This window comes from Podarcis raffonei, chromosome 4 (assembly GCF_027172205.1).
Source record: "Podarcis raffonei isolate rPodRaf1 chromosome 4, rPodRaf1.pri, whole genome shotgun sequence".
NCBI lineage: Eukaryota > Metazoa > Chordata > Lepidosauria > Squamata > Lacertidae > Podarcis > Podarcis raffonei.
This window is the reverse complement of record NC_070605.1, coordinates 55,238,888-55,264,596: the sequence shown is the minus strand read 5'-3', so window position 1 is coordinate 55,264,596 and position 25,709 is coordinate 55,238,888. Positions and strand designations below refer to the sequence as shown.

General features: G+C 40.2%; 1 protein-coding gene across 2 annotated transcripts in view; it reads right to left on the bottom strand.

Annotated features, from left to right (window-relative positions):
* The window catches only part of TTC3 (tetratricopeptide repeat domain 3), a 64,508-nt gene that overhangs the window by 34,721 nt on the left and 4,078 nt on the right, over nucleotides 1-25,709 (bottom strand). For both annotated transcript variants that reach the window (XM_053386696.1, XM_053386697.1), the window contains exons 2-19: nucleotides 24,063-24,154; nucleotides 23,135-23,180; nucleotides 22,787-22,922; nucleotides 22,139-22,226; nucleotides 21,580-21,633; nucleotides 20,895-21,018; nucleotides 19,065-19,150; nucleotides 18,336-18,430; nucleotides 17,061-17,123; nucleotides 14,483-14,537; nucleotides 13,078-13,240; nucleotides 12,934-12,982; nucleotides 11,298-11,400; nucleotides 3,561-3,618; nucleotides 2,998-3,055; nucleotides 2,602-2,677; nucleotides 1,407-1,535; nucleotides 667-747 (exon numbers count right to left, since the gene is read on the bottom strand). In XM_053386696.1, coding sequence (XP_053242671.1) covers nucleotides 667-747; nucleotides 1,407-1,535; nucleotides 2,602-2,677; nucleotides 2,998-3,055; nucleotides 3,561-3,618; nucleotides 11,298-11,400; nucleotides 12,934-12,982; nucleotides 13,078-13,240; nucleotides 14,483-14,537; nucleotides 17,061-17,123; nucleotides 18,336-18,430; nucleotides 19,065-19,150; nucleotides 20,895-21,018; nucleotides 21,580-21,633; nucleotides 22,139-22,226; nucleotides 22,787-22,922; nucleotides 23,135-23,180; nucleotides 24,063-24,143 — 1,545 coding nt within the window. In that variant the 5' untranslated portion in view covers nucleotides 24,144-24,154. The remainder of the gene's footprint in view (nucleotides 1-666; nucleotides 748-1,406; nucleotides 1,536-2,601; nucleotides 2,678-2,997; nucleotides 3,056-3,560; nucleotides 3,619-11,297; nucleotides 11,401-12,933; nucleotides 12,983-13,077; nucleotides 13,241-14,482; nucleotides 14,538-17,060; nucleotides 17,124-18,335; nucleotides 18,431-19,064; nucleotides 19,151-20,894; nucleotides 21,019-21,579; nucleotides 21,634-22,138; nucleotides 22,227-22,786; nucleotides 22,923-23,134; nucleotides 23,181-24,062; nucleotides 24,155-25,709) is intronic.

Below are 25,709 nucleotides of genomic sequence, written 5' to 3'. Positions count from 1 at the left end.
CGTAGATACGGTAAATCAGACCATTTTTGTTTTCAATACGTGCAGTATACCACAAAGGCTACTAATACCACAAGGATACAAAAGGCTTCCGAAGTAAAATAAACTAATACATTTGCCTTCTATGACTGCATTTCAGCAAAAAATATAAGCACCTATGGGACAGAACTATGCATGACTGAAAGTTTTTCTTGGAAATTTCCACCATAGTGACGTGAACTGCAGAAGTAGGCTACTTTTAGATTTTGAAATTTAAATGTGGACTTCCCTAGTGCATGATAAAAATGTTACATAATCTCTGTCTCATGTCAGGATAGCAGTCATTAAGTTTCCAGACTCCTTGCCTACAGGTCCTTGGATTCTTGAGTTTCGTACTCTGTTTTAAATAAAACAATATCCCCATGACTGCACACAACTCACTGAACATATGGATGAAATATTTGTTCAAACTGAAGAAGATTATTTATACAAGACATTTGCATATGGGTTCAACTTCATGATTTCAAGTTTTGAAATTTGTTACAAATAAAAAAGATGGCATTTCCCTGCAAACAGTTTAGATGGGAACAAGTTATTAGTTCCTGTGCTAGCTAAGTCAGCAGCCACCCACTGTTCTAATAAGACATTGGCAGGAGGGCCCTGGCCAACACGTAATAGCTTGAATCTTACCTCAGGCTGCCCTATTCCAAGGAGAGCAGTAGCATAGCCATAGAGGATGACGACATAATCAACAACAGCAAACTTCAATGGCTGCATCAAGTTTAAAAAATAATAATAAAGAGAAGACAAGAAAAAATGGTTTGTCATTAAAAATCACATCCTCAAGTTAACAAAACTTGACAGAAAGAATTGTATCCAATGGAACCTGTACTTTATATACATTCAGTTTCTGTTTGCTCAACTGCATCTGATCCCTATCCTAGACAAGATTACTTTGTTCATAAATCTTTAACCCAACATTTTGTAAACACCAAGGGTGATATACAACCAGGTCGTACTAAAGAGTAGACTGAAATCAATGGAGTTAAGTAACTGCCCACTGATTTCAATTAGTTTATGCTGATTATTTCTAATGTTGGATGCCACCCTTAGCCTTACAGAGAACTGAATCGTAGAAATAAGTTACTTTGCCTTTATAATTTACTATGACACAGAAATTAGAAAGACAGTTTCCCTTTGTCTACACAAAATGCACAAAACCTGGAAGATGGATTTCAGAGTCACTGAAAAACCATTTTGCATATTTCCTGTTCTGTTTTCCAGAAATTTCAATTACTTAGCACAATATAATAGTGGATGTACTTAATAAAACTAACCTTTACCCTTTTCTTAGGAATGCTTAAAAGAACCGTAAACATATACAGAAGGTAAAACTTATCTTGAGCAGACCATGGCATTCTCCCTATTACCTGTAGGTTGGATGGATCTAGAACACTTAACAATCGTGCAAAGGATTGTTCAGCATTGTGAAAGCGCTGATCCATCAATGATGTACATCCATCTTCTACAGTACTCCTCAACGACAGTATTATTCTCCCCTGCAGAAATCAACAAGGGACAAATGTTGTCCTTGTTTCCTTTATCAAAACATTATGCTTATCAGACCAGTAATACATGTTGTTTGAATTTAATATTTCACATTTTTATTTCTTACTCAAATGTTAATTCTGTAGCAATCTTAGGGAGCTAAAATGGCACACAAACTGTAACACAAACAAACCCAGACTATTCAAATAATCCCTACAAAATATGTACTATGCCAAGCTGGCAACATAGATAAAAGTCAAGGGGGGACGGGGACAGAAACAGGTCACTCCCATGATCCGATTATTCTGTTTATAAGGACCCACTTGCCCCTTTCCTCCAGGAATAAGAGCAGGGCCAGGATGCCACTGTCCACTAAGAAGGAAGAACTTTCATGACAAATTCACTGTTTCTTACCCCTGCTCCCATTTCAGACAAACCCACCCTGTTCCTTACAGAAAGAACTGTACAATCGTTAGCATATCTCTATCATCTCAATTTGGATTGCAGTCTGGTCTGAAGACTACTATGACCATAAAATGCAACTAAGAGTGGGTAAAGACTTATGCAGCTGGCATAATGTATTGTGGTCTTCCCCTGGACTTCAGGCTAGGAAGAGATCCCAGCTGAGACTAGGAAACCTGCCAACAAGGGCTTGTTTCCAATGCTGAACTCGTGGGGTTCTGCGGGCACAAAAGGACTTCCTCTCCTCCCTCCACGTGCCCCCAAAATATATTCCGGAGTGTCCCTGAACCCTCCAGAGCTGATTTTGAGCACACCCAGGGGACAGAAGAAGAAAGCTCCACTGCAGGCATGGATGTATAGCACACCAGTGGAGCTGCAGTGTTAGATACAACCCACAATTTTAAAAAAGTACTTGGTGCTGTGTTTCACTTGTACATGTGAAGGCAAGACTATGAACAGAATCCCATAACGAAAAACTGCCTGGTTTTAAATATTCAGTGGAGGCTGCTGCTGTATAATGTTCTACATGCCTTTCACCAACCATATGTAAACAGCATTCCTGACATTCAGTAAATTCTTAAATTTGCAATGCCACGCTTTTTACATATCTGTTACCTGTTGCACAGTACCACAGGGAGCTTTCTGTTTATCCAGACATTTCTGAGAATCAGTTTTTGAATTCAGCTCATCTCTGGAATTAAAAAATACAGTTACTTTTGTCAATAACTCAAATGCACACACATTTCATGCTCTAAAAAAACAACAACCCACAACCTGGGAAACTTGTCCCTGGGAAGCAGGGATTGTCCCCAACCTCTCATGTGCACCAGGGACCAGTGTCCTGGTGACGTTCCCCCCCCCCCCAGCTATCACGGCCAATTAAAAAAAGTGGACACCCAAGTATGAAAGCTACAATAAATAAAGGTGTTAAGGTGAAACCCCAAAAACATTTCAAAGGGAAGTTCTGAATCTGAAAGTATTTCCACTATTATAATGCAAGAGAAACTATACCTTGTCTTTTCAAAGTCACTCATTTTGCTCCTGGATTTTCCTGGATATTCCCTCAGCCCTGTCATGAGGGGGAGGGGGGAAAATAATTTTGAACCTGGTTATTTTCCTTAAAAAGAACCACACACTCTGCATCAAAAATTTCAAGGAACTGTACAAAGAAGCTGAAAATTTGACAGGGCTGAAAAAAGCAACATGCTAACGCTTAGAAACTGATTGTTATGTGCCAACACTGTACAAAGCTGACTGAGAATTCTGATGTCTTTACCCTGGTCTATACAATAATCTTCAAGCTTCACTCAGAGACAAAAAAGATGCAAGGATTGCTGAACAGAAATGGAATGAATTGTGTGTGGAGGCACCAGATACAGAGGGCAGCAGGGACCAGTGTGCGGAGGCCCTGATCCAGTCGCTGTCGCGACATGATGGAGCAACATTACAGCACGGTGCGTGCCGACGTTCAACACCCACATTGGGGGACCCAAGTCAGCGCCTCTGCCTGACACACTAATGTTTTGGGGTATCCATACCATGGACCACATATGGTCTAACTTATTTTAACTTACCTGACGAAATATCTGAAAGACGATCTTTGTTTTCTTTAGTTAAGGTATTAGCTGCTACCTGTAAAAAGATTTTAAAATGAGTATTTCCTCCCACTGAACCAGAAAGGGGCATGTTGCTAAAACCACCCACCTGAATAGATTTCCTTGATATGAAGTGTTGTGCGTGTTCACCCATGGAAATGGAAGAACTCAAATGCTTCTACCAGGAAGGCATCTTAGGCCGTGAGTTTCAAATCTCCTTAACTGTCTAACTGTGCTCAGAGCAGGCTGGCAATGTTATAATACTTGCTAAATCAGATGCGCAGTTACAAATGGCAAAGATCCCTGGGGAAGAATGCAAAGCATCTCTGTGTAATCTTAACTGAAGCCCAACACACCCAACTGGCATAATACAACTTAGGAGGAAGCTATACCGCCTAACCTAAGGACTGGAAGGCAGGTTTAGCCATCACTGCCTATGCATGTGCAACAGGAATGCTTCACTTTTCCCCAGCAAGAGTGAATTCCCAACCAACCCACTTACATGAAGTTAAGTAAATGGATGCATTCAGGAAGCTGCTGGGGTAGGGCTAAACATGCTCACAAGCCCTGGTGATCCTTGTGCTCAAGATAGGGAGGGGGTAGATTTTGCTGCCTCTTAACCTGGCTCTATAGAAAAGGATGGGAACTTCAAAGCTTCAACTCTGTTCATGTATATCCCCATTTTTGGACTATTTTTCCTGATCACACAGTGAAAAAGGGGTGTGATATATCAGCACCTATGCTTCAATCTACCTATTGCTATTTACCAAATTTTATGCGGGTGGCGCTGTGGGTTAAACCACAGAGCCTAGGACTTGCCGATCAGAAGGTTGGCAGTTCGAATCCCTGCGATGGGGTGAGCTCCCGTTGCTCGGTCCCTGCTCCTGCCAACCTAGCAGTTCGAAAGCACATCAAAGTGCAAGTAGATAAATAGGTACCACTCTGGCGGGAAGGTAAACGGCATTTTCCGGCTGACTTCCGGTCGGCGCCAGCGACTAATGGCTGGTTCCCTCTGAGCTCCGGAGGGAACCGGCTCCGCGAAGCTTGGGTCTGGCCGCTGCGGCGAAGCGGAGACCCGAAGAAATCACAGGCGGTGAAGCCTGTGAGCTTGGAGACTCGGCGGGCTCCATTTGCACCCCCCCGACTGCAAAGGAGCCTTTTTAAAGGCTTCTGAACGGAGCGGGGGTGAGCGGCGCGGAGCTGAGAGTCGTCTACCCTCTTCGCGGGGTGAAGCCGCAAGCCATGGTCGGAGAGCGCCGATTCCTTTCTGGACAATTGGGATTAAAAGCAACTACCCGTGAGTAGGAGCAAGAAATTAAAATTAAAGAAAAGTGATTTAATTAGGTACCGAAACGGGAGAAGTATAAACAGGAAGTCTGCTTCTCCCGGCTTGTAGATAGAGCAAAGCAAAGAGATTGTAAAGCTGTAACTCTGAAAGACGTCTTTTAAAGATCTCAAATCCACCACCAAAAAAGAAGTATCCCCCTCCTGTTTGCAGGGGTGGAGGGGAGAATTTTGAGCATTAACTACCTGCAAGGATAGAGAGAAGTAAAGTTTTATCTGCTGCCTCTAAAACCTGGGAACGGACTGCGTTTGACAGCTGTCAAAGTGTTAAGGGTAAAGAATATTGATACTCTGTGAAAGGATACAATTGCTTTCTGAACGGATTTGGACTAAAAAGTAACTTTTGACTGAAACTGTGTTCTTTTAAGGAACAAAGGGGATCTATAAGGACTATATTTGTTGCAATTGAAGTTGGAAGTGTGTCCCCCTAGAAGAGATTATGTTGTAGCAAGTACCAAACCACTAAACAACTGAGCCTGGAAAATTCCTTCTCATAACAAAGTGACTAGGCGTGAGACTGACCTTGGACTGTTTATGGAAGTGCTATGGCAGATGAGAAGGGGAAGATAGAGCAGACGCAGGAAAAGACTCTCAGGTCTGGTAGACAATACAAAACAGATATCGCTCAGCAGAGAAGGGCCTCAACATCCGGAGCAGTAAGTACAGTAGCAGCTGCGGCTTCGCAACTAAAGCCAAAGGCTATGTCATCACAAGACCTACTGGCCCAGGCACTCAGTAAAATTAATGCATCTCTGGAAAATCTAGCTAAACAGGTTGCAGAGACAAATAAACAGGTGGCGGAGACAAACAAACAAGTAGCTGAGGCCTCAGTAAAAATTGATTTGAACACTACAAGTATAAATGAACTGGGAAAGAAAGTCAACTCCAACACACAGACCATTGAAAAATTACTGGAGGAATCGGCCTCGTCTCGGAAGTTAGCTGAGGAAGCTAAGGAGATTGCAACTGCTGCCCAGGAGAAGATACCACCGGTATATAAGAAACTTGAGGACCATGATCTGACATTGTCTATGATCGAATTGCAAGGGAAAGAGAGGAATTTAAGACTCAGGGCAGTACCGGAAAGGGAGAAAGACAACTTGGAGGACTATCTTACAAAGGAATTTACAGACTTTTGGAAAAAAGACCTGGGGAAGGAAGAATTTAAGATAGTGAGTGCATTTAGGATTGGTAGAAGACAAAGAAAGAACAGAGCAAGGGACTGTCTGATTACTTTAAGAACAAAAGAAGAAAGAGACAAAATTTTGAATCTACAATATCAAAGAACCTTGGAAATTGAAGATTCTTTTGTGGAAATCTTCAAGGACATACCCAAACTTATACTGGATGTAAGGGCCCATTACAGAGATCTTGTGGGCCTGTTGAGAAGAAATAGAATTCTCTTTAGATGGGAATTTCCCCAAGGCCTATCTTTCAAATTCAAAGGAAGAAAAATAAGAATAAGGACAGTGAATGATAAAGACAAATTTTTGAACGACCACGAGGAGGACCTACAGAAAGAAGTGGAAGCTGGAGAGGAGCCAACTGCATCAGAAAAAGGAATTGGGGACATAGCAAACTTATCATTTGGACTTCCTGAACCAGGGAAAGATACACCACCGACAGAAGAAGAACAACAACTTGGTGCAGTTGGAGGGAAGAGCAAGTAACTCACTATGGCTCTGCAACTTCTAAGTTGGAATTGTAATGGACTTAACTCCCCTCGAAAGAGAAAAAGTGTCTTTCATATATTAAGAAAAGAACAATTGGACTTGATCTGTTTACAGGAAACACATGTAATGAGGCTACAAGAATTTATTTCATCTGATAAGGTGCCCTAGGATTAAGGCTTTCTGGGAAATGATATATAATGAATTGAAAAAGGTATTTAAATATACCTTCTTGAAGAAACCAGAGGCCTTTCTCTTGGGCATGGCCGGCCAAGTGTTGCCAAAGAAGGACAGAACTTTTTTTATGTATGCTACAACAGCAGCAAGAATACTCATCGCAAAGTATTGGAAGACGCAAGATTTACCCACTCTGGAAGAATGGCAGATGAAACTGATTGACTGTATGGGATTGGCAGAAATGCCTAGCAGAATCCGTGACCAGGGAGAAGAGTCGGCAGAAGAAGATTGGAAAAAGTTTAAGGACTACTTACAGAAATACTGTAAAATTAAGGAATGTTGAATGATGTTGGATTGAAATTGAGTGGTTTCTAGCTGTAATGATATAAAGGAATATGGGGGAAAAAAGAGGTTTGGATAGAAAATAAGGTGGTATTATAAGCTGTAATGCTTTAAGTTAAGGATTTGCTGAACAAATAATTTGAAATGGAATACAAGAAGGGGAGGTATGAGGAGGTCAGAGAAATATGTTATTGAAAAGTTTGTATTATGAACTATATGTCTTTTTAATCTTTTTGTTTGTTTTTTGTTTGCATAAAAAATTGAAAATTTTAATAAATATCTTATATAAAAAAAAGGAAGGTAAACGGCATTTCCGTGCGCTGCTCTGGTTTACCAGAAGCGGCTTAGTCATGCTGGCCACATGACCCGGAAGCTGTACGCCGGCTCCCTCAGCCAATAAAGCGAAATGAGCGCAGCAACCCCAGAGTCGGTCACGACTGGACCTAATGGTCAGGGGTCCCTTTACCCTTTACCTTGATGCAGGTTATTAATTATTCCTACACAGTGGTACCTCGGAAGTCAAACTGAATCCATTCCGGAAGTCCATTCAACTTCCAAAATGTTCGGAAATCAAGGCGCGGACTCCAATTGGCTACACAGGAAGCTCCTGCAGCCAATCGGAAGCTGTGGAAGTCGAGTCAGATGTTTGGGTTCCAAAGAACGTCCGCAAACCAGAACACTCACTTCCGGGTTTGCGGCGTTTGGGAGCCAAAATGTCCGACTCGCAAGGTGTTCGGGATCCAAGGTACGACTGTACGCTAAGAATCTTGGGTTAAGCAGGGCAGAGAGATTGGAATCAATGACCTTCCCAGTTACAGTATCATCACCTTTAAAGCCCTAAACGGCCTCAGTCCTGTATACCTGAAGGAGCGTCTCCACCCCCATCTTTCTGCCCGGATGCTGAGGTCCAGCGCCGAGGGCCTTCTGGCGGTTCCCTCATTGCGAGAAGTAAGATTACAGGGAACCAGACAGAGGGCCTTCTCGGTAGTGGCGCCTGCCCTGTGGAACGCCCTCCCAGCAGATGTCAAGGCAATAAACAACTATTTTACTTTTAAAAGAAAACTGAAGGCAGCCCTCTTTAGGGAAGTTTTTAATGTCTGATGCTGTACTGTTTTTAATACTCAGTTGGAAGCCGCCCAGAGTGGCTGGGGAAACCCAGCCAGATGGGCGGGGTATAAATAATTTTTTATTATTATTATTATTATTATTATTATTATTATTATTATTATTATCATCATCATTATCATTATCATCATCATCTGCTGTCTGCCAATCAATTGAGATTAGGGCCAGTTCATCCTGTTCCATGCCCACTCCAGGTACTAGCAAAAGAAACTGCATTTCAAATGCAGAATGTGATCACTTTTATCAAATTTCACAACAGAATGAATCCATCCATTCCTTCTTTCCTGACCCGACTGAGATTAAGAAGGCATTTGAAAAGGTTCTTTCTGTGCAGCTGCACCTGCCTGGTTCATAAAAACCTTAATACAAGAGCTGCTGTAGCATAGTAAACAAGAGAAAGAGCTAAAATGCAATGCCCCACTTGACTCTCACCTGTGGGATCTCAGGCAATCCATTCTCCCTCAACCCACCCACCATCTCCATCTGAGTAACAGGGATAATAAATAACAACCTCTATAACAAAGTTGTAATAATTACAAAATAAGGTACATGGAGTGCTCTGAACATCTAAAAGCACTATATAAATGGCTTATATGCTCCTTTTTTTCAGCAGCTGGCAGGAAGGTGACTAGCTGCAGCTCCACTACTCTTCAGATGTTCTTGGTGAACAAAACAGAACCTGCCCCAACTCTTGCCCCAAACGGAGAGCTGAGGGGCTCAGATATTATCAGTTCCGGCTGCAGTTTATGCGGAACCAAGCTTCCCTGCTGCTGATTGGCAGGAAGCAGCCATATGTCTACTGTTCTTAAAGAAGAAGCCTCTCAATTTGAACGGGAAGTAAGTTTTCGAGTTATTACTTGCTCAATACCCAGTTAGCATCCTAAAGGCTGCCAAATAAAAACCCAACGTAATTGTTTAATACCTGTTTTTTGCTTTTGCCAAAATTTCCTCCCATTGAAAAGGAGCACCGCTGTAATTTAACTCTGCATACGCACTTTGCCAATCTTCAAGTCTACAGCCTTTTCTTTCGTTTCGTTTCTCTAAACGGCTAAATGACTCACTTTCTCCTCCCAGGTCCACCCTTAACTTCTTTTGTATGCGTTGTCACAGGTTCAGCTAACTGTGCTGAGCCAACAGTCTCTCATCTAGAACAGTCGTCATCCCTCTACTACTTATTTGCACAATGGCAGGTAAAGAGGACGGACAGGTTAAGCACTCTCAAAGTAACGTGAAGGGCCTGCAACCCTAGCCTCTTGATGTCAAGGGACTAAGTAAATTCATGAGTCCCAACCACAGAATTACAGCTAGGTAATATGGTATCAACTAGATAAGATGCACTGGCAGTTTATGAATCACCCAGACCAAAAGCCCTACGTCAGGGGTCAGCAAACTTTTTCAGCAGGGGGCCGGTCCACTGTCCCTTAGACCTTGTGGGGGGCCAGACTATATGGGGGGGGGGGGAATGAACGAATTCCTATACCCCAAATAACCCAGAGATGCATTTTAAATAAAAGCACACATTCTACTCATGTAAAAACACGCTGATTCCCGGCCCGTCCGTGGGCCGGATTGAGAAGGCGAATGGACCAGATCCGGCCCCCGGGCCTCAGTTTGCCTACCCACGCCCTACATGAACCTTCTTCAAAGATGCTCAGCTAGAGCTAATTCTGTTGGACTTTCAGCACCAGATGAAGACATTTCTATTCTCCCAGGATTTTTATATATTTTCTTTTCAGATGTTTTTTACTACTGCCTTGCAGTTCTTATTGCTGCTTTTACTGGTACCTTGTTGCTTTTATTTTTTTCTTACTGCTATTTTCACTGGGGACGGGAATTAAGCCTGATTTTAAATTTGTTTTATTATACCATGAGCCACCTTGGAAGCTGCTGAAAGATAGCAAAAAAATCTTAATAATGGGAAAGGTTACTTAACAGAAACAAAAAGGACCGCAAGGCAGATAAGGAAAAAGATACAAAAATAGCAGGTTGTTGTTTTTGTTATTATTCCCTACTCACCCTTTACCATAAGGTCCCAAGGCCGAGTTGAACAACATTAAAATGCAACATTAAACCGTTTATGACTTTGCTAAGCCAGGACAAAATTATTAAGAATAACAGGAAATCTTAACTAGAAATGTGGGTAGAAAATTACTCTTGAAGAGCAAGACACAAAACTCCCCTTCAAACAATGACTACATTTAATTGTAGGAGGAAAACATAGTGTGGCATTTAGATTAAGCAGGTATTAAAAGTAAGCCTGAAGCTTGCCTAAGCCCTCCTCCCCTTCTCCTGCAAGCGAAGGGAAGGATTTCTGTTACTGGCTAGCAGGAAACATTATTTACTGCATTTGGACAAAATTGCAAACTCTCTAATATCCAACATCATCTCAAATAAATAACAAAAATGGAATTTGTATTATATTTGCTATTGTGACCTTCTAACTGGTGCTAGAATCCAGGAGATTTCGCTCTATGTATTGCTTCACAATCAACCAATATGGATGAGCCTGTGCTATTACATCATGCTCTCCAGCTATTTGAGCTTTGAAATGTTTCAAATTCCCAGTTAAAGAATATATATGGCTACCAACGAAGCAGCACAGACACTTGCTTCCTATCTCATAGAGAAATACTATTTTCGCCCAGTAGCAACCACTCTTGCTTCTAAGAAATTCCTAGTTACAGCTGACCCTATGCACATTTATTTGGAAGCAAGACTGGCTTTGTTCAATGGAACTATTTTCATGATTTAAAAAGTGCTATGTTTAAAAGGTTTGTTGCTTTTTTCAGTCCCATTCACAGATAACAGGCCAAGTAGCTAGTTGCTTGCCAAGTTCAAATAACTTTAAAGTGAGATAAATTAATACAAAGCCAGGCTATATCACTGCCAACAAAAAGTTAAAGTGAAAGCAGAGTCAGGGTTGGCAAGATAAGGAGCAGGAGCCTAAGAAGCCTGAAAATTATATTCATGTTTAAGGAAATTTCTGACAGCACTGTCTTCCAGACAGCAGCTCTCAGCAGCATTTGCATTTAAAAACAAGCAAACGAAAACAACTTACCTTTGTATGCTTCTGTTTACCAAGATTGTTGTCAGGCTGCGTTTTCTTTTCATTGTCAGATTTCTTTGATTCCTGGGCACTGACTGAAGAAGATTCTGTAAAACTAAACCAATAATTCAAAATAAAACACACATTGCTTGTGGGGGAGGGGGTCCCAGAAGATTATGAATTGTTTTAGGATCTGGCAACGTTCTTTTGCCATAGTTCTTTGGTAATAAAATAAAACAACATCCTATCATAAGATTTGAAGAGTTATTCTCCGCAACATTTACATTAAGAATAACTGTATCTACAAATGCAACCTTTTTCGTTCAGGATCCACTTCCCTTCTTTACAGCAGGAAGAGAGCGGCTGGGCTCTTAAGAGAGGAACACAGGGCTGTTTTCCTTTTCTAGGGAGTGAAGGACAGTTCTGAAGGCAGCTTTCAGAACAATTGACACTGCCCCAACACTGGAAGCAGAGAATGTAAAAAAAGATAAAGGACCCCTGTACAGTTAAGTCCATTCAAAGGTGACTATGGGGTTGTAGCGCTCATCTCGCTTTCAGGCCGAGCGAGCCAGTGTTTGTCCAGACGGCTTTCTGGCTCATGTGGCCAGCATGACTAAACCGCTTCTGGCACAACAAGACACCGTGACGAGTACCAGAGCACATGGAAATGCTATTTACCTTTCTGGCAGTGGTACCTATTTATCTACTTGCACTGGTGTGCTTTTGAACTACTAGGTTGGCAGCAGCTGGGACAGAGCAATGGGAGCTCACCCAGTCATGGGGATTCCAACTGCCAACCTTCTGATCGGCAAGTCCAAGAGGCTCAGTGGTTTAGACCACAGTGCCACCCGTGTCCCTAAGCAGAGAAGACACCAGGGCAACAAACATGTGGGTGAATGGTCACTTTTAACACGGTAATTATCACTGTCTGTACTTTTCTGCATTCCATTGCCTTCTGACCTCACTGTTTAACAATTCCTCCCTCTCTATAGCCATGCATATATGCATCCACAACTCAGGATAACTTCAACACATCTGAGCATAAAGCTTCTGCCAGAATGAATTTGTTAGTCTTCCACAAGACCCTTTATATTGTTCTTTATTATATTTTACCTTATTTTTGAAAGCCACTCTGGAAGTGCTGAAGAATATTTTAAATAAAGAAATAAAAACTGGGGGGGGGGGGGAGGGAATCAATGGGTCTTTGAACACCCATGTTAATTAAGAGCATGACTTCATGTGGATTAACACTTTCAATTGCTTTAAAAATCTTTTTGCCCATGCAATCCATATGTGTGGAAAGCAGTAAAGAGATGCCCTTTTAAGGAATATTTATGTGCAGCCAACCGTTTTAAAGCTTCTGAGTGTTTGTTTAAATTGAACCATAAGGCAGTGTTGTTGTTGTTGTTGTTGTTGTTGTTTAATTCATCTTAAATTTAAAAGAGGGATAATCTTTGAGAGCCTGACACTTACAGAAATTAAGTGCTAATGAAGCATTCTTACTAATAGGAAGTAGTGTTTCTACACCTCATGAATTTGTCAAAATCTGTAGTGGCACCAAATCTGTGCTAGTTAAACATTAATTTAGCCCATTGTTACTTGACTTTTATTTACTTTCACATATAAAGTATAATAGAATTAAACTTACTTTTTCTGAACTACTGCCTTCTTTATTCTGTGTTTATTTTGTTTCACACCTAAATAAATGATAAAGAAGTTGATTCACTAAATAAAAGTTATTATACAAAGTATTTTCCTGTATTTAAAGACAATCTTAAAGAGGAAATGTTACCTCTCATTTCATCAATTTGCTTTTTAAATTTCTCATGTTGCTGTATAAGATCCTTAATTCCTTCAGGATTATTTCTGCACAGCTCTTGGCCTTTCTCATTTGCTTCTAGTGCTTTTTTGTGCTCCCCCAAGAGATAGAGTGAATCACAGAATCGATAGTGTCCCTACAAAAAAAAAAGAACAAAGAACTTACCACCCCCCCCTAAATAGTGCAAGTTTTGCCAAATAAAAACATTTTCACTCCTATTTTCATCATATGAGTCTAAAAGCCCAACCCTACATTGGCTCCCAGTATGTTTCCGAGCACAATTCAAAGTGTTGGTGCTGACCTTTAAAACCCTAAATGGCCTCAGTGCAGTATATCTGAAGGAGCATCTCCACCCCCATCGTTCTACCCTGACACTGAGGTCTAGCACTGAGGGCCTTCTGGCGGTTCCCACACTGTGAGAAGCCAAGTTACAGGGAACCAGGCAGAGGGCCTTCTCAGTGGTGGCGCCCGCCCTGTGGAACATCCCATCAGATGTCAAAGAGAACAACAACTACCAGACTTTTAGAAGACATCTGAAGGCAGCCCTGTTTAGGAAAGCTTTTAATGTTTGATGGATTACTGTATTTTAATATTCTGTTGGGAGCTGCCCAGAGTGGCTGGGGATCCCAGCCAGATGGGTGGGGTATAAATAATAAATAATAGGAGGGATTTTCATCTAGTAGAAACTTAAATGTTGGTAGCCCCTCCTTTACTGAGCTCTACCTCTCCCTCCTGTTCAAACTTTAACCCCCTGAAGAACCAATAGTGTATCACACTACAGTCTGTACCACCTCTCAATAAGTGGCAGGTTCACCAAACCCCAGGGAGCACATTTCTGGGGAATGCATAGGAAATGGGCAAAAATCAAATTTCCCCACTCTCCCTAAGTGGTCACTGGGACTGCCTCTTCTGTGAGCAAAATTCTGGCGACAGGATCTCTGGATCTAATCCTATGCTGGCACATGGTAGAAAGCCAGAATCAACATGCATCTACATTAGAGCAACATTAGATCATTAGAACATTAGATGCAGAAAGTGAATCTAATACGTACTTGTTAAAATTGGGTAAAGGAGCCCAAAGAGACCATGCCCTAAAAATAACTGGTATGGGTCCTTTCAATTAAGAAGCTGCCAAGGACATAATTCCTACCTACTCACAAATATATTACATTTAGAGATTTTTTTTCTATATTAACCAGTTTAGAAATGCTTTTTAAATAAATAGAACTATTGCATACAGGGTATCTATCCCCCAGTGATTTATAACTAGTCAAATTAACTCAAAAAGGGAAGCTTCCTGTTTATATAATGGTTAATGTTCAATGTTTTCTGACTTGAGTTCCAGCAAAGACAGATCTGTGAAAGAAATGCAGCTAACCTTTGGCCAGTTGGGCTTCAGAATTATGGCTCTCTTCCCATCACACAGGGCTTTTCTGAAAACAGTAAGAAGTGAAGATACTAATGAATGAGGAAAATGTTCTCATTCAAATACAGTATATTTTTAAGCTTTTCAAATTGCAAGACTAAATCCAAAAACCTGAGAAAGTTCTGTCTTTAAAAGAGAAGAAATTTCACTCACCATGAATTCCCATTCTGGAGAGCAGACAGAGGATTCTTCAACTCACATCTCCTCCTGGGAGAAGCCAGGTTCAAATTCTGACTTCACCAGAGGGAGGGGGTATTTTTGTCTTCACAGACCTAGCCTTGCAGAACCAAAGCCCTTCACATTTACCTCCCTGAATGCTACTGACTACTGAGTAAGACTACTGAGTAAGACAGTCAATAGTCTTTCCTTCTATTTGAATGCTTGTTCCTGCCAGGTTTTCCTTCCGAGTACTCTCAGAGGATACGAAGAAAGATATTGACCCAAACCAACATGGCAACAGTTCAATGCTAACAGGCTTCGTCAACATGGTGTTTCCTGCTTGGCAGGGGGTTGGACTCGATGGCCCTTGTGGTCTCTTCCAACTCTATGATTCTATGATTCTATAACAGAAAAGGACATCTCTGAAAGGTCCAATATACCATCCAGCATTCCTACAAGTCTAGTCTGAACCAAAATACTAAGCCGGGCAGACTGTCCACTATGTAAAGTTGGAGTCTCTGCTAATTTACCCCCCCCCCAAAAAAATCTTTACTCCTCAAGGAGAAGGAGTAATATTCACCTCCAAGATACAGAAAAGCAATACAGAAATTACAGGACAGGATGGGATCCAAAGAGGTGGCTTGGGTCATACCTGGTGGAATTTATCAATTTATTTTTGCTCTGAGCACCTGATCTCCTTACCATCCAATAAACTACTTTTTTGAAACTATCTGCAGTTTCAAAGTACTTCTAGTTCTATGGACTAAACATCAGGAAGAGCTTTCAGACGCTAAGAGCTGTTTGACAGTGGAGCAGTCTCCCTTCTAGTATTTCTAGTCTTTTGTTGGAAGCCGCCCAGAGTGGCTGGGGAAACCCAGCCAGATGGGCAGGGTATAAATAATATATTTATTATATTATTTTCAGCTTTGGCCCCAGCCTGGTGGAACACTCTGTCGCAGGAGACCAGGGCCCTGTGGGACTTAACATCTTTCCGCAGGATCTGCAAGATGGAGTTCTTCCGCCTAGCCTTTGGTCTGGGCCCAGTTTGACCCCCCTCTATGGGACCCTGTAAGTTACCTCTTTGGCACTTTTATCAGTTCATGTGGGACCAACATGGATAGCTGGCCCTGATGAATACTTGAGGTTCCCGACCCCTATGCTTGTAATTCGTGGGCAATCATCTAATTTTATCCTGATTGTAATTTTTAAGCTGTATTTTAATCAATTGTTTGTGTTTTAATGTATTTGATATTTGATGTTAGCCTCCCTGAGCCCGGTCTTGGCCAGGGAGGATGGAGTATAAATAAAAAATTACTTACGTACTTACTTACTATATTATTATTATTATTATTATTATTATTATTATTATTGACTCTCCTATGTTGTAGGTTTTCAAGCAGTGGTTGGATGGCCATCTTTGATGAATGCTTTTGTTAAGATTCCTGCATTGCAGAGGGTTAGACTAGATGACCCTTGGGATCCCTACAATTCTTTGGTTCATTTGCTCTTTGGTCTCTGACCACTGTGTATTTCTGTCTTTAAGAGATCACTTTTTTTTATTTGACACTAACATGCATTAAATGCAATGCTCACCAGCTTCCCCAAGATTCAAAGTCCCAAAAGAGATCAAAACCAAACCCAAAAGCTCTAAAAACTGAGATTAGCTGAAAACATTTCCAATTTAATGCCCTCCTCAATTCCTTCCTTCCATTAAACTAAAAATCCATTGCTTTTTCGCTCTTGCTCATGCCATTGAGCAAGTGCTGTGGAAGAGGATGAGAAACTGACAAACTGAAATAAATCCTCTCTAATGTAAAATAATACTAAATTTTGCAGCTGAAAATTTATCTTTATAAATGTGCAGATGAAATGTTTCATAGTCATTTAGTCCCTTAAAGCAACACAGCTTTAAAAAAAATGGACCATTAGATTTATATTCAGTTTAGATAAATATACTTAGGCAGTGTTTGAACACTCAACTGCAAGCCCTCTCAAGCTTTCACACTCCTCCATTCCCAGTCCCTTCTGCCCAAGGGGTCTGAATGCATAGAATTCCACTTGCCGTTTAAGCAAACTTTTGCCATTTCATCCAAACCAAGAACTGTGATTAACTGTGGTTAGTTTAATAAGCCAGCTTCATAAACCATGATTTGAAGTAGACTTGTTTTAAACTAACCACAGTTATCAATACCCACAGCTGAATAAGAACAAGAGCTTCCAAACTTCTCTTTCCGATCACACGTCATGCAGAGGAAGAGGGGAGCATGCGAGCCCAGAAGAGAAGGCTAGAGTCACTTATGTAACACTAAACCATAGTTTAGGGTTCCATTCAAATGTAGTCACTGAATCCCATGGAAAAAAATATACTTACTTATATTGTCCAGTTCGGATAAAACAGAGAGCCCGATTGCCATAAAGAATGTGATTTTCAGGCCTTTAAAAAAGGTTAGATTGCATTCAGTTTATTTACTCTGAACCAAAATAGTCTCCTAAAAGTTGAGCCATACATGTATATTTATATGTAAATATCCAAGATGACATTTCTGCCTTAGTTTGGATTTTTGGTAGCAGTTAATACGCAAGGTTTGAAAAGCTGTGGTTTGCATAACAAACTCACTGAGAATAGTTTACAGCAATCTTCCCATGTAGGGTGAATTCAGAAACAGGTACACCTGCAGTCCCAATGTCAGCCGAACCGAAGCTAAAAGTCACAATTGTTGCAGATAACATAGGTAGTGATTGCTGTAAATAGTAAATACTACTGATAGGCACAGCACTCAATTTCAGTACTGTAATACTGATTTGTATTAGTGGGGCTACTTACCAGATACATTGCCAAGCATTGCTATTCAAGTGGTTTCAAATATGACATGTTCTTTTAAATTCTGCCATCCTGTATCTCTACTGAAAAGCTATAAACTACAAAGTTCTCTCAAACAGTGCTACTCAGCTGACAGTAAGGCTTCCAGCAGCAGAGCAATTTTTTTTATTATTTCCCCTCCCCCTTGCAGCCCTCTCACACTCTCTAAATTGCTCCAGAAAGTTGAGAAGCCCACCAGAGCAGATTTAAGTGGTGCACCGTGAGCTCGTGAAGCGAAGGAAGTGGTTGAAAATGGCTTCTTTCCTCTAGGAAGCCTTACCATCAGCTGAGGGACACTGTTGGACAAAACCCATGGTGTATTAGGAACGGCTACCAAAAGAAAAAACAGTGGGGGGTGCACTGTTTCTTCTGTCTCAAAAGACCAAATCTTAATCCAGATTGAGGCAATAAATCATGTGGTTTGCTAAACAGTCACTACTCCCTACTGGACCTTTGAAATCCTACTTAAGGGATTCTGCTCTCAAGTCAACATGATCCACTAAAAGATGCTAATTGTTTGGTGACAAGAGCCAGGGACAAAATAAACCCCTCTGAAAGCAAATAGACAATTTCAGGTGAAGTAAAATCTAATTAGAAGGGCACTAAGAATGCAAAGAAACACTACAATACCCATAGTGCATTCCATACCCCGTACTCTGTATATGTGCAGAATGGGAACTACTCTTCTCTTCATATAGAAAATATCTTTCATCTTCTGTCTAAAACTGTTCTTATCTCAAATGCACGTTTCTACGCCTTTGTTCATTAATATAATTTATCCCTTACCATAATTCTATAGCTTTTGTATAGGAAGCGGCAGCAATATCAAATTGCTCTTTAGCAAATGCTTCATTTCCCCAATTTTTCATGAGATCACTTTTCTGTAATGAAACAGGACAAATTCAAATTAACTTCAATTGTAAAGCAATTTTAGATGGGCAGATATATAAAATACAGTGTACTAAATTCATTTTGAACTATGAAACATCTAAGTTCTTTTTAAGATTCTTGTGTTACACAATGACTGTGTTTGGATGCTAACAAGCCACGATACAAACAAGCAATTTCAGCAGTGAGACCATTCTCTGATAAATCCTTGGATCCAGAACACTCGAACAACTATAGACATGTTGCAAACGTTCCTTTCTGGGGTAAAGTTCTTGAATGGGTGGTTTTGAACCAACTTCAGACCTCTTGGATGAATGTGATGGCCTTGCTATTTAACATGTGCATGAAACTTAGTGGGGGTCATCCAAGAGTTCTGGAGTTTGCTTTCATCAATATGCTGATGACACCCGACTCTACTTCTCCTTTACAGCTCAAGCAGATGTGGCGGTGAATGTTCTGGACTGGTGCCAGGCCTTGGTAATAAACCAGATGAGAGCCAATAAACTGAAGCTCAATTTAGACAAGACTGAGATACTATTAGAGGGTGGGTTCTCTGACCAAATGAAAGGTGTGGCATTTACAAGTAAGCTCTTATTTTTTTAATATAATGTTTTGTTTAAATCTTACCTTCATACAACCGTCACAGTTTTGAGATTCAAATGCTTCTATTAAGTTGTAGTCTTCCAATATAATTTTGCTTATGAGATGCTTGTCTACAAAGCGAAACACAGTACAATGTTTACTGCTACCAGCTATAGTATCGACATGTACTTAAGAGTTACTTTTCCCTGCCCAAAATTGTTCCTTTGAGAACTATATAAATATCACACACATGTACACTAGTGTAATCCGAGTAGTTCAATCTTCCATTTTTATTTTCCAAATCAAAAAAGATTTCAAAGTTACAGAGTTTTTTTTGTTTTTTTTTTACTAACAAAGTCAATTTCTCCCAAATCATGCCACCCGTCCATGGGCTGATGTCCCTTGAGGGAGGGAGGGGTTCAATTCTGTGTTGAATCCTTGTTCCCAGCAGGGAACCTTGTTCCTAACAGGTGCTAAAAGTCAAAGCTAGCAAGACTGACACCCCCCTCTTGACTGTTGATGAGCAGGGGTTAAATCTAGCTCAATTTGGCTGTGCACACCTGTTCAATGTCGGGAACAGGCACACACAGTCAAAGAAAACAAACAAAAGAAAACGCCAGCTAGCTGGGTGGGGAGAAGTCCCTCCTACAGCTGATCTGCAAAAAGCAAGTCTCATCCCCCCCAAGCCGCTGAAAGAAACCTGCTTTTCTGAAGATATTGATCATGATGGGGATTTCTCACATGTGAAGCAATGCCTTTAAATTGCAGGAAAGGGATGGAAGAAAGAAGTGCTTCGCAAGACCAATGCTCAGCACCAGAGATTCTGACATGTAGGCAGGACTACCTACTTCTCAACCTTGTAATGTAATGGCCTGCAAGGTTGATCCTATGGAGCCAAAAAGCTTCCCCATCCATGATATTTCAAAGAACAGGTTCACTTAAGTGTGGCCTGGGCCCAAAGAATCATGCAGCCCCTCTTGCTACCCAAGTAGCTACTCCAAGAAGCAACATGGCATGCAACTGGCACTGTATCTGGGAGGTGGTAGAAATCTATGATCCCCCATGCATGAGAATTAATGTCTCACTGATGCACAGAGTACTTTGGATCCAGGCTGATCAATTTACCAGTGAACAACCTTAAGGCACATGGCAAGAACAAAGTTGCCAACTGGTATATATTGGGAGGATGCTGTATTTTTGGTCTTCGACTGCAGAAATAACAAGTTAACTTGGTATCCCTCCTGACCTTGACTTCCTATCTTGAAGTAAAACTGGTACTGATATGTTAACTTCAGCTTGGTCTAAATGAAAAGAACACAGGCTCAGTAGTAGACAGGATATGAGTCATCATACCAGTGAAGAATAAGCTATTTCCTCAAAAAATAAAACAACCGCAAACGCCGTAAAAATTACTTTCAATTAGGACTAGAGAAACAAAAACAAAAAAAAGCTGCCTTTATAGAGCTAGTATTATGGAACAAAGGTAACTGTGTTGATCCACAAAAAAACAACAACCAACCTTTGGGCCATACATTTTTGGGGGGAACAACCAAAAAGACACAAAAACATGGCAAGCCTTTGATTTCTCAGAGCTCTTCACGAGGAATAATGTTCCATGAAAGCTTTATCCTGGAACTGAATCTACAGCCTTTAAAAACCCCAATTATAATCATCTAACCGCTTCCTGCTTTGTGTAACATATCACCTGTTGAAGAGTTCTGCAAAACTCAAAAGTTTGCCACCATTTCTGTGACTTTTTGGTTGGTCTTAGTCAAAGTATTACCCAACTGTGAACAACGAAGTTTAAGATTAAGCAGGCACAGGAACACGACATTTTTCCATACACCACTCATTGTAACATTGTGTATAACTTACATTCAGCAAAGAAGACTTCTAGGAAAGGCCAACAATAATTTCCAAGCTTTTCTAATTTCTGTAAAATACCGATGTCATCAGCATATTTTATCCAGTCAAGAGCATCATAAATATTGAAGATTCTCTATTTCAGATGAAGGAGAAATAAGATACTATTACTTTAAGTACTTTTAAAAAAAAACAAGTTAAAATTAAATACAAATATAGCCATCCAGGCATGAGGGTGTTAAATAATATAAAGACTGCAGAATCAAGCCAGTGGCCTGCAGTTATACTCTTGCCTCCATGAAAAGAATTAATTTCTGCAGACACCAAGAACTCTGCTGTTTATGCTGGATTGTTATCCAGTACATTCATTGAATTATTCTGATTGGGTTTTACAAACAGCAGTTTTTAGTTCGCTCCCCATGATCCACAAGTCACATTATGATTGCATTTTGGATCATGAATAATCCACAAAAAGCTTGCAGCTCCTATAAATCTGCTAACTCTAAGGAGGTCTAGGAGGGCCAGCGGCTGGATGGGAGATCACCTGGGAACCACTGGTCCGATGCCTTCCATGATGGATGAAAGGCAGGATATAAATCTTAGTAAACATTGTGTTCATTCAAAAAAAGTGGTGTGGAATTCTTAAAAAGCAAAAAGGCTTCTAGTATTTGAACCCGGGAGTTGAAAACAAACTTACATTGTCTATTTCAGCTCCAATTTTCAATATGCCATTGATGAAACGTGGAACATCCTGAGGATGGAGAGAAGAAGAGCGAAGGCTTATCAACAACCCTAACCAGCACTCATTTAACACCATGTCAGTGATCGGAAGGGGTTTTCTAACTTCAGCTGAGATTCAAGAGTAAGGCTACCTATACTTACCAGGAAGAAAGCCCCACTGAATCCAATGGGCCTTATTTCTGATTAGGCATGGATAGGATTGCTCCCAGACTTTGGCCCTCCCTCCCTGGAGAAGCAAGCCTGGCTGCCTCCTTATTGTCCTTCCGCCAGCAGGCTTTCACAAACTGATTGTTTTTAATGAAAGAGCTGCTGCCATGCTGATTTCATTATAACTACTTGTATGGCTTCAATATGCATATAGTTTAAATTCTATCAATGTTTAATTGGTTTTTAATTATCTTTTTTCTATGTTTTTAGTGGTTCTTATTCTTATCTGTAAGCTGCCTTGAGTCCCCGTCAGGGGGAAAAGGTGGGGCATAAATAAATATAGAATAATAATCTTCTTAATGACTTACCGCAAACTTTTTGGCTATATCAGTTACATCTTCTAATGTCTCGATTTCATATAGTCTCTCCAGATTCAGCTCGCCCACTTCACAATCACTTAAACATAAACAGATTCACATTAAATGACATTTTCTACTACTTATATGAGAAATATCAAAATAAAGAAGGTACTTAGAACTATGTACACATATTAAAACAGATTTTGAGACACTCATAATTCATTTAAACATCAATAGTCAAACAGGCATGTCCATTCAGTTGTAAGTCCAACTGAGTGTTTACTCTTAATAATTTACAAAGCAAAGATAGGCATGCTGGTCCATAAGAAAAGATTCAAAAAATTCAGTTGGGTCATGCCTTTAATGGAACCAACTAAAATGTCACAAAATTGTGATAGAGATTCAAGTTCTGCAGCACTCTTAATAAGACAGGGTGTTATAAAAAGAAGAGAGTAAGGTGAGGGACTAGGAAAAAATTGTGCTAGTTAATTTATTGTTATTTCCCCATGACCCATTAAAAAAAAAGAACGTTAGCATTCTACTTTTAGAACTGCTCTCTGTCCTGATGCTGCAAAACATACACAGGTTTTCCATATTTCAGCTTTCAAACAAGAGTGCAAAGTAAACATTTAATGAACATGAAAAACGCCTGCTTACCTGGAATCAAGACATTTCTTTGTGTGTTTACATCCAGGCGCAAATAAAAATGGCCAAAAGGTATATATTTTGATCATGTCACAATATTTGTGCAGCTCAGAAACTGGTTTACTACACCATATTTTACAGATTTCACCTATGGAACAAAAAGAAAGGAAAAATAAAACTATACTCTAATAAGCCTTACAAACCTGAATATCTGTGCCAGTGCTTGACTGCTACATCAGATCTTAGTCTATTCTTCTGCAGCACAGCAAAATGCAGGACAGGACCATTAAAACAACCATAGACAGACAAACTAAAGAGGAAAAAGAATTTCTTACTAACTTGCACTGTTAGTTTATGTACCTGGTCTATATTTCACTGAAGAACAGCTTCCAAATTTTGCACGAACCTACAAAACAACATAGATATTGACAGTTAAAGCACTGAAGGCAAATAATGTGAACCAAAAGTTAAAAACAGCTCATGTGAAGCAACAGTGAGTCATCTGATCCAGGAACAGCTTTTGAATACAACTCAAAGGATTACCAACAAGTTATCAAGAACCAAACCTGATCTCTTTTGCTCCTACCAAGCAGTTTCTCAATGCAGGCTGAGAAGAGGATGTTTGCTCCAAAAAGCCTGCTGTATGTTATACAGACTAGCTGAGTGTTGTTTTCACCGCTGAAACAGAAGGACTATGTTTGCTACAGAAGGACAGAAAAGAACCTCTAATCCAGCAGCATGGCAATGACTTGCAATGGACCGACATAAAACAGTTTGTGGCAGAACAGTGCCACAGAGCTGGTGTATGAAATACCCTTTGAAATGTATAGTAGGGGACAGAAGGAGAGAACTTCAGAAACAGAAAGTAGTTTACCATGGTGAAATGTTGCACCTCAGAGCATTTAATAGAGAGTGAAGTTACCTTGTGACTGCCCTTCAGAAGGGGCCTTCTACCCCCAAAGCACAAGTCGACAGCATATTTTTTAAAAAAACTGTTTCCTAGTACCGACTATGATCCTCTCCTGTTTCTACGGTGACAGAACAAGACACCTGACAGACCATTACCAATAGCTCTTTGCTGCAATGTTAACCCATGGTCATCCATGTTAAAAATGAACAAATACGTTAATTAAAAAAACCTTTCATCAGTGGTGCCAAACGTGTTTCTTTTTCTGATATATGAACAAAAGATGTGCACATATGGGAAATAAAAAATTAAGCTGATTCTATGCCTCTCTCTCTCTACAGCTAGTATCAGGAGGCAGCAAGAAAATCAAGCACAGCTTACCAGTTCACAACACGGTCTGACATAAGCTCCATATAACGTGATGTGATTGAAAATATCTGGATCAAGTTCAGGATTTGCCATTTTGCATGATCCTGAAAAAGAAATAAATAAATGAGGAAACAATGAAAAGGGGGGAAATAAATAAATTATCCTAAACACTTTGAAATATTGGTTATCCCTAAGGATTTTAATACAGGTTTAAAGCACAAAGAACCAACTTTCCCTGCAAGAACAAAAAAGATCTTAATGAAAGAGGGAATAAAACATTTGAAACTATTTGATTCAGCTCTTGGGGACACAGCTCTAAGTATAAGTATTTTATTTATTTATTGCATTTATATCCCACAATTTTCTCCAAGAAGCTCAAGATAGCGTCTCCACAACAACCCTGTGGGGTAGGCTTCTGATAAAGCACACCTCAAATCACCAGGCAAAACTACTGAATCAGAGTGCCAAACATGCCTCTAATTCTACTAACATAATTATTAGTACCATAGGCTTAATCTACTCTTTACAAAAGTTCTATTCATTCACTAGTACCAGAGATGGAAAGACTTGTTTGCATTGGATTCCCTTACTGCAGAGACTGAGAACTTGAGAAACTCCAGATGTTGTTGGACTTCAACTCCCATTAGCCCCAGGCAGTCTGGCCATGGGATGGTGGGAACTATAGTAGAACAACATTTGGAAGGCCACATGCTTCCCCCGCCTTACTCAAAGTGATTTCATAAAACTTTACTTAAAGCAAAGTGACACTGTGTTTGCTAACTTGTTCATATGGGAGGCATAACAGGCCCCAAAAGCAAGTCCAAAGCTTGCAATCCAAAGAATAGTCAACTATAGCGGGATTAGATCAACTGTAATGAGACTGTAACATCCTCGGGGAATTGACCTTCTTCCTTATGTAGATGAAATGATTGTTGGCCCAGACGAGATTGATGTCCCTACATACAATCATAACAGTATCAGGAAAACTTTAAACTTTTGCCTTTGAAAAGGGTGTCATAACTTTACTACTCACAGCTTTTGTTTTTTAAAAGAGCATTGGTCCTGTTATTTATTTTTATCTCACCTGTTAACCCTCTGTTATAGGAATTCTAAGGTCATATATATATATATATATATATATATATATATATATGTGTGTGTGTGTGTGTGTGTGTGTATATATATATATATATGTGTGTGTGTGTGTGTGTGTGTACAAGGCAAACACATACATAAGTATATAAACCATGTGTCTGAAATAGTACAGGAGAACATTCCTGAAGCCATTTTGACTCTCCCAAATTGACCTCAAATGTTTCTCTGCAAGGAGGAAGGAAATGGGAAAAGCTTTCCAATTGTCTTTGGACTGTAGGGGCTTACACTTCCCTGTAAATACAGTCTGGCAAGTATTTGTTAAGCTGAGCACACTATCAATATGCATAACAGATTCAGAAACTAAGTATTTACCCCCTCAAAGCCAGGCTACCCAGAAAAGGCAATCAGATAAGGCATTATCAGGTATCCTGGCAGACAGGATAGAAGCAACACTTTCAAGTATCTGCTGGGACCACCTCTTTCTGTGATGTATTTTGATTTTTGGGGGGTGGTCTTGAGCTACAGCATAGTAGGCAATTACAAAAGTCTATATAGTATAAGAGC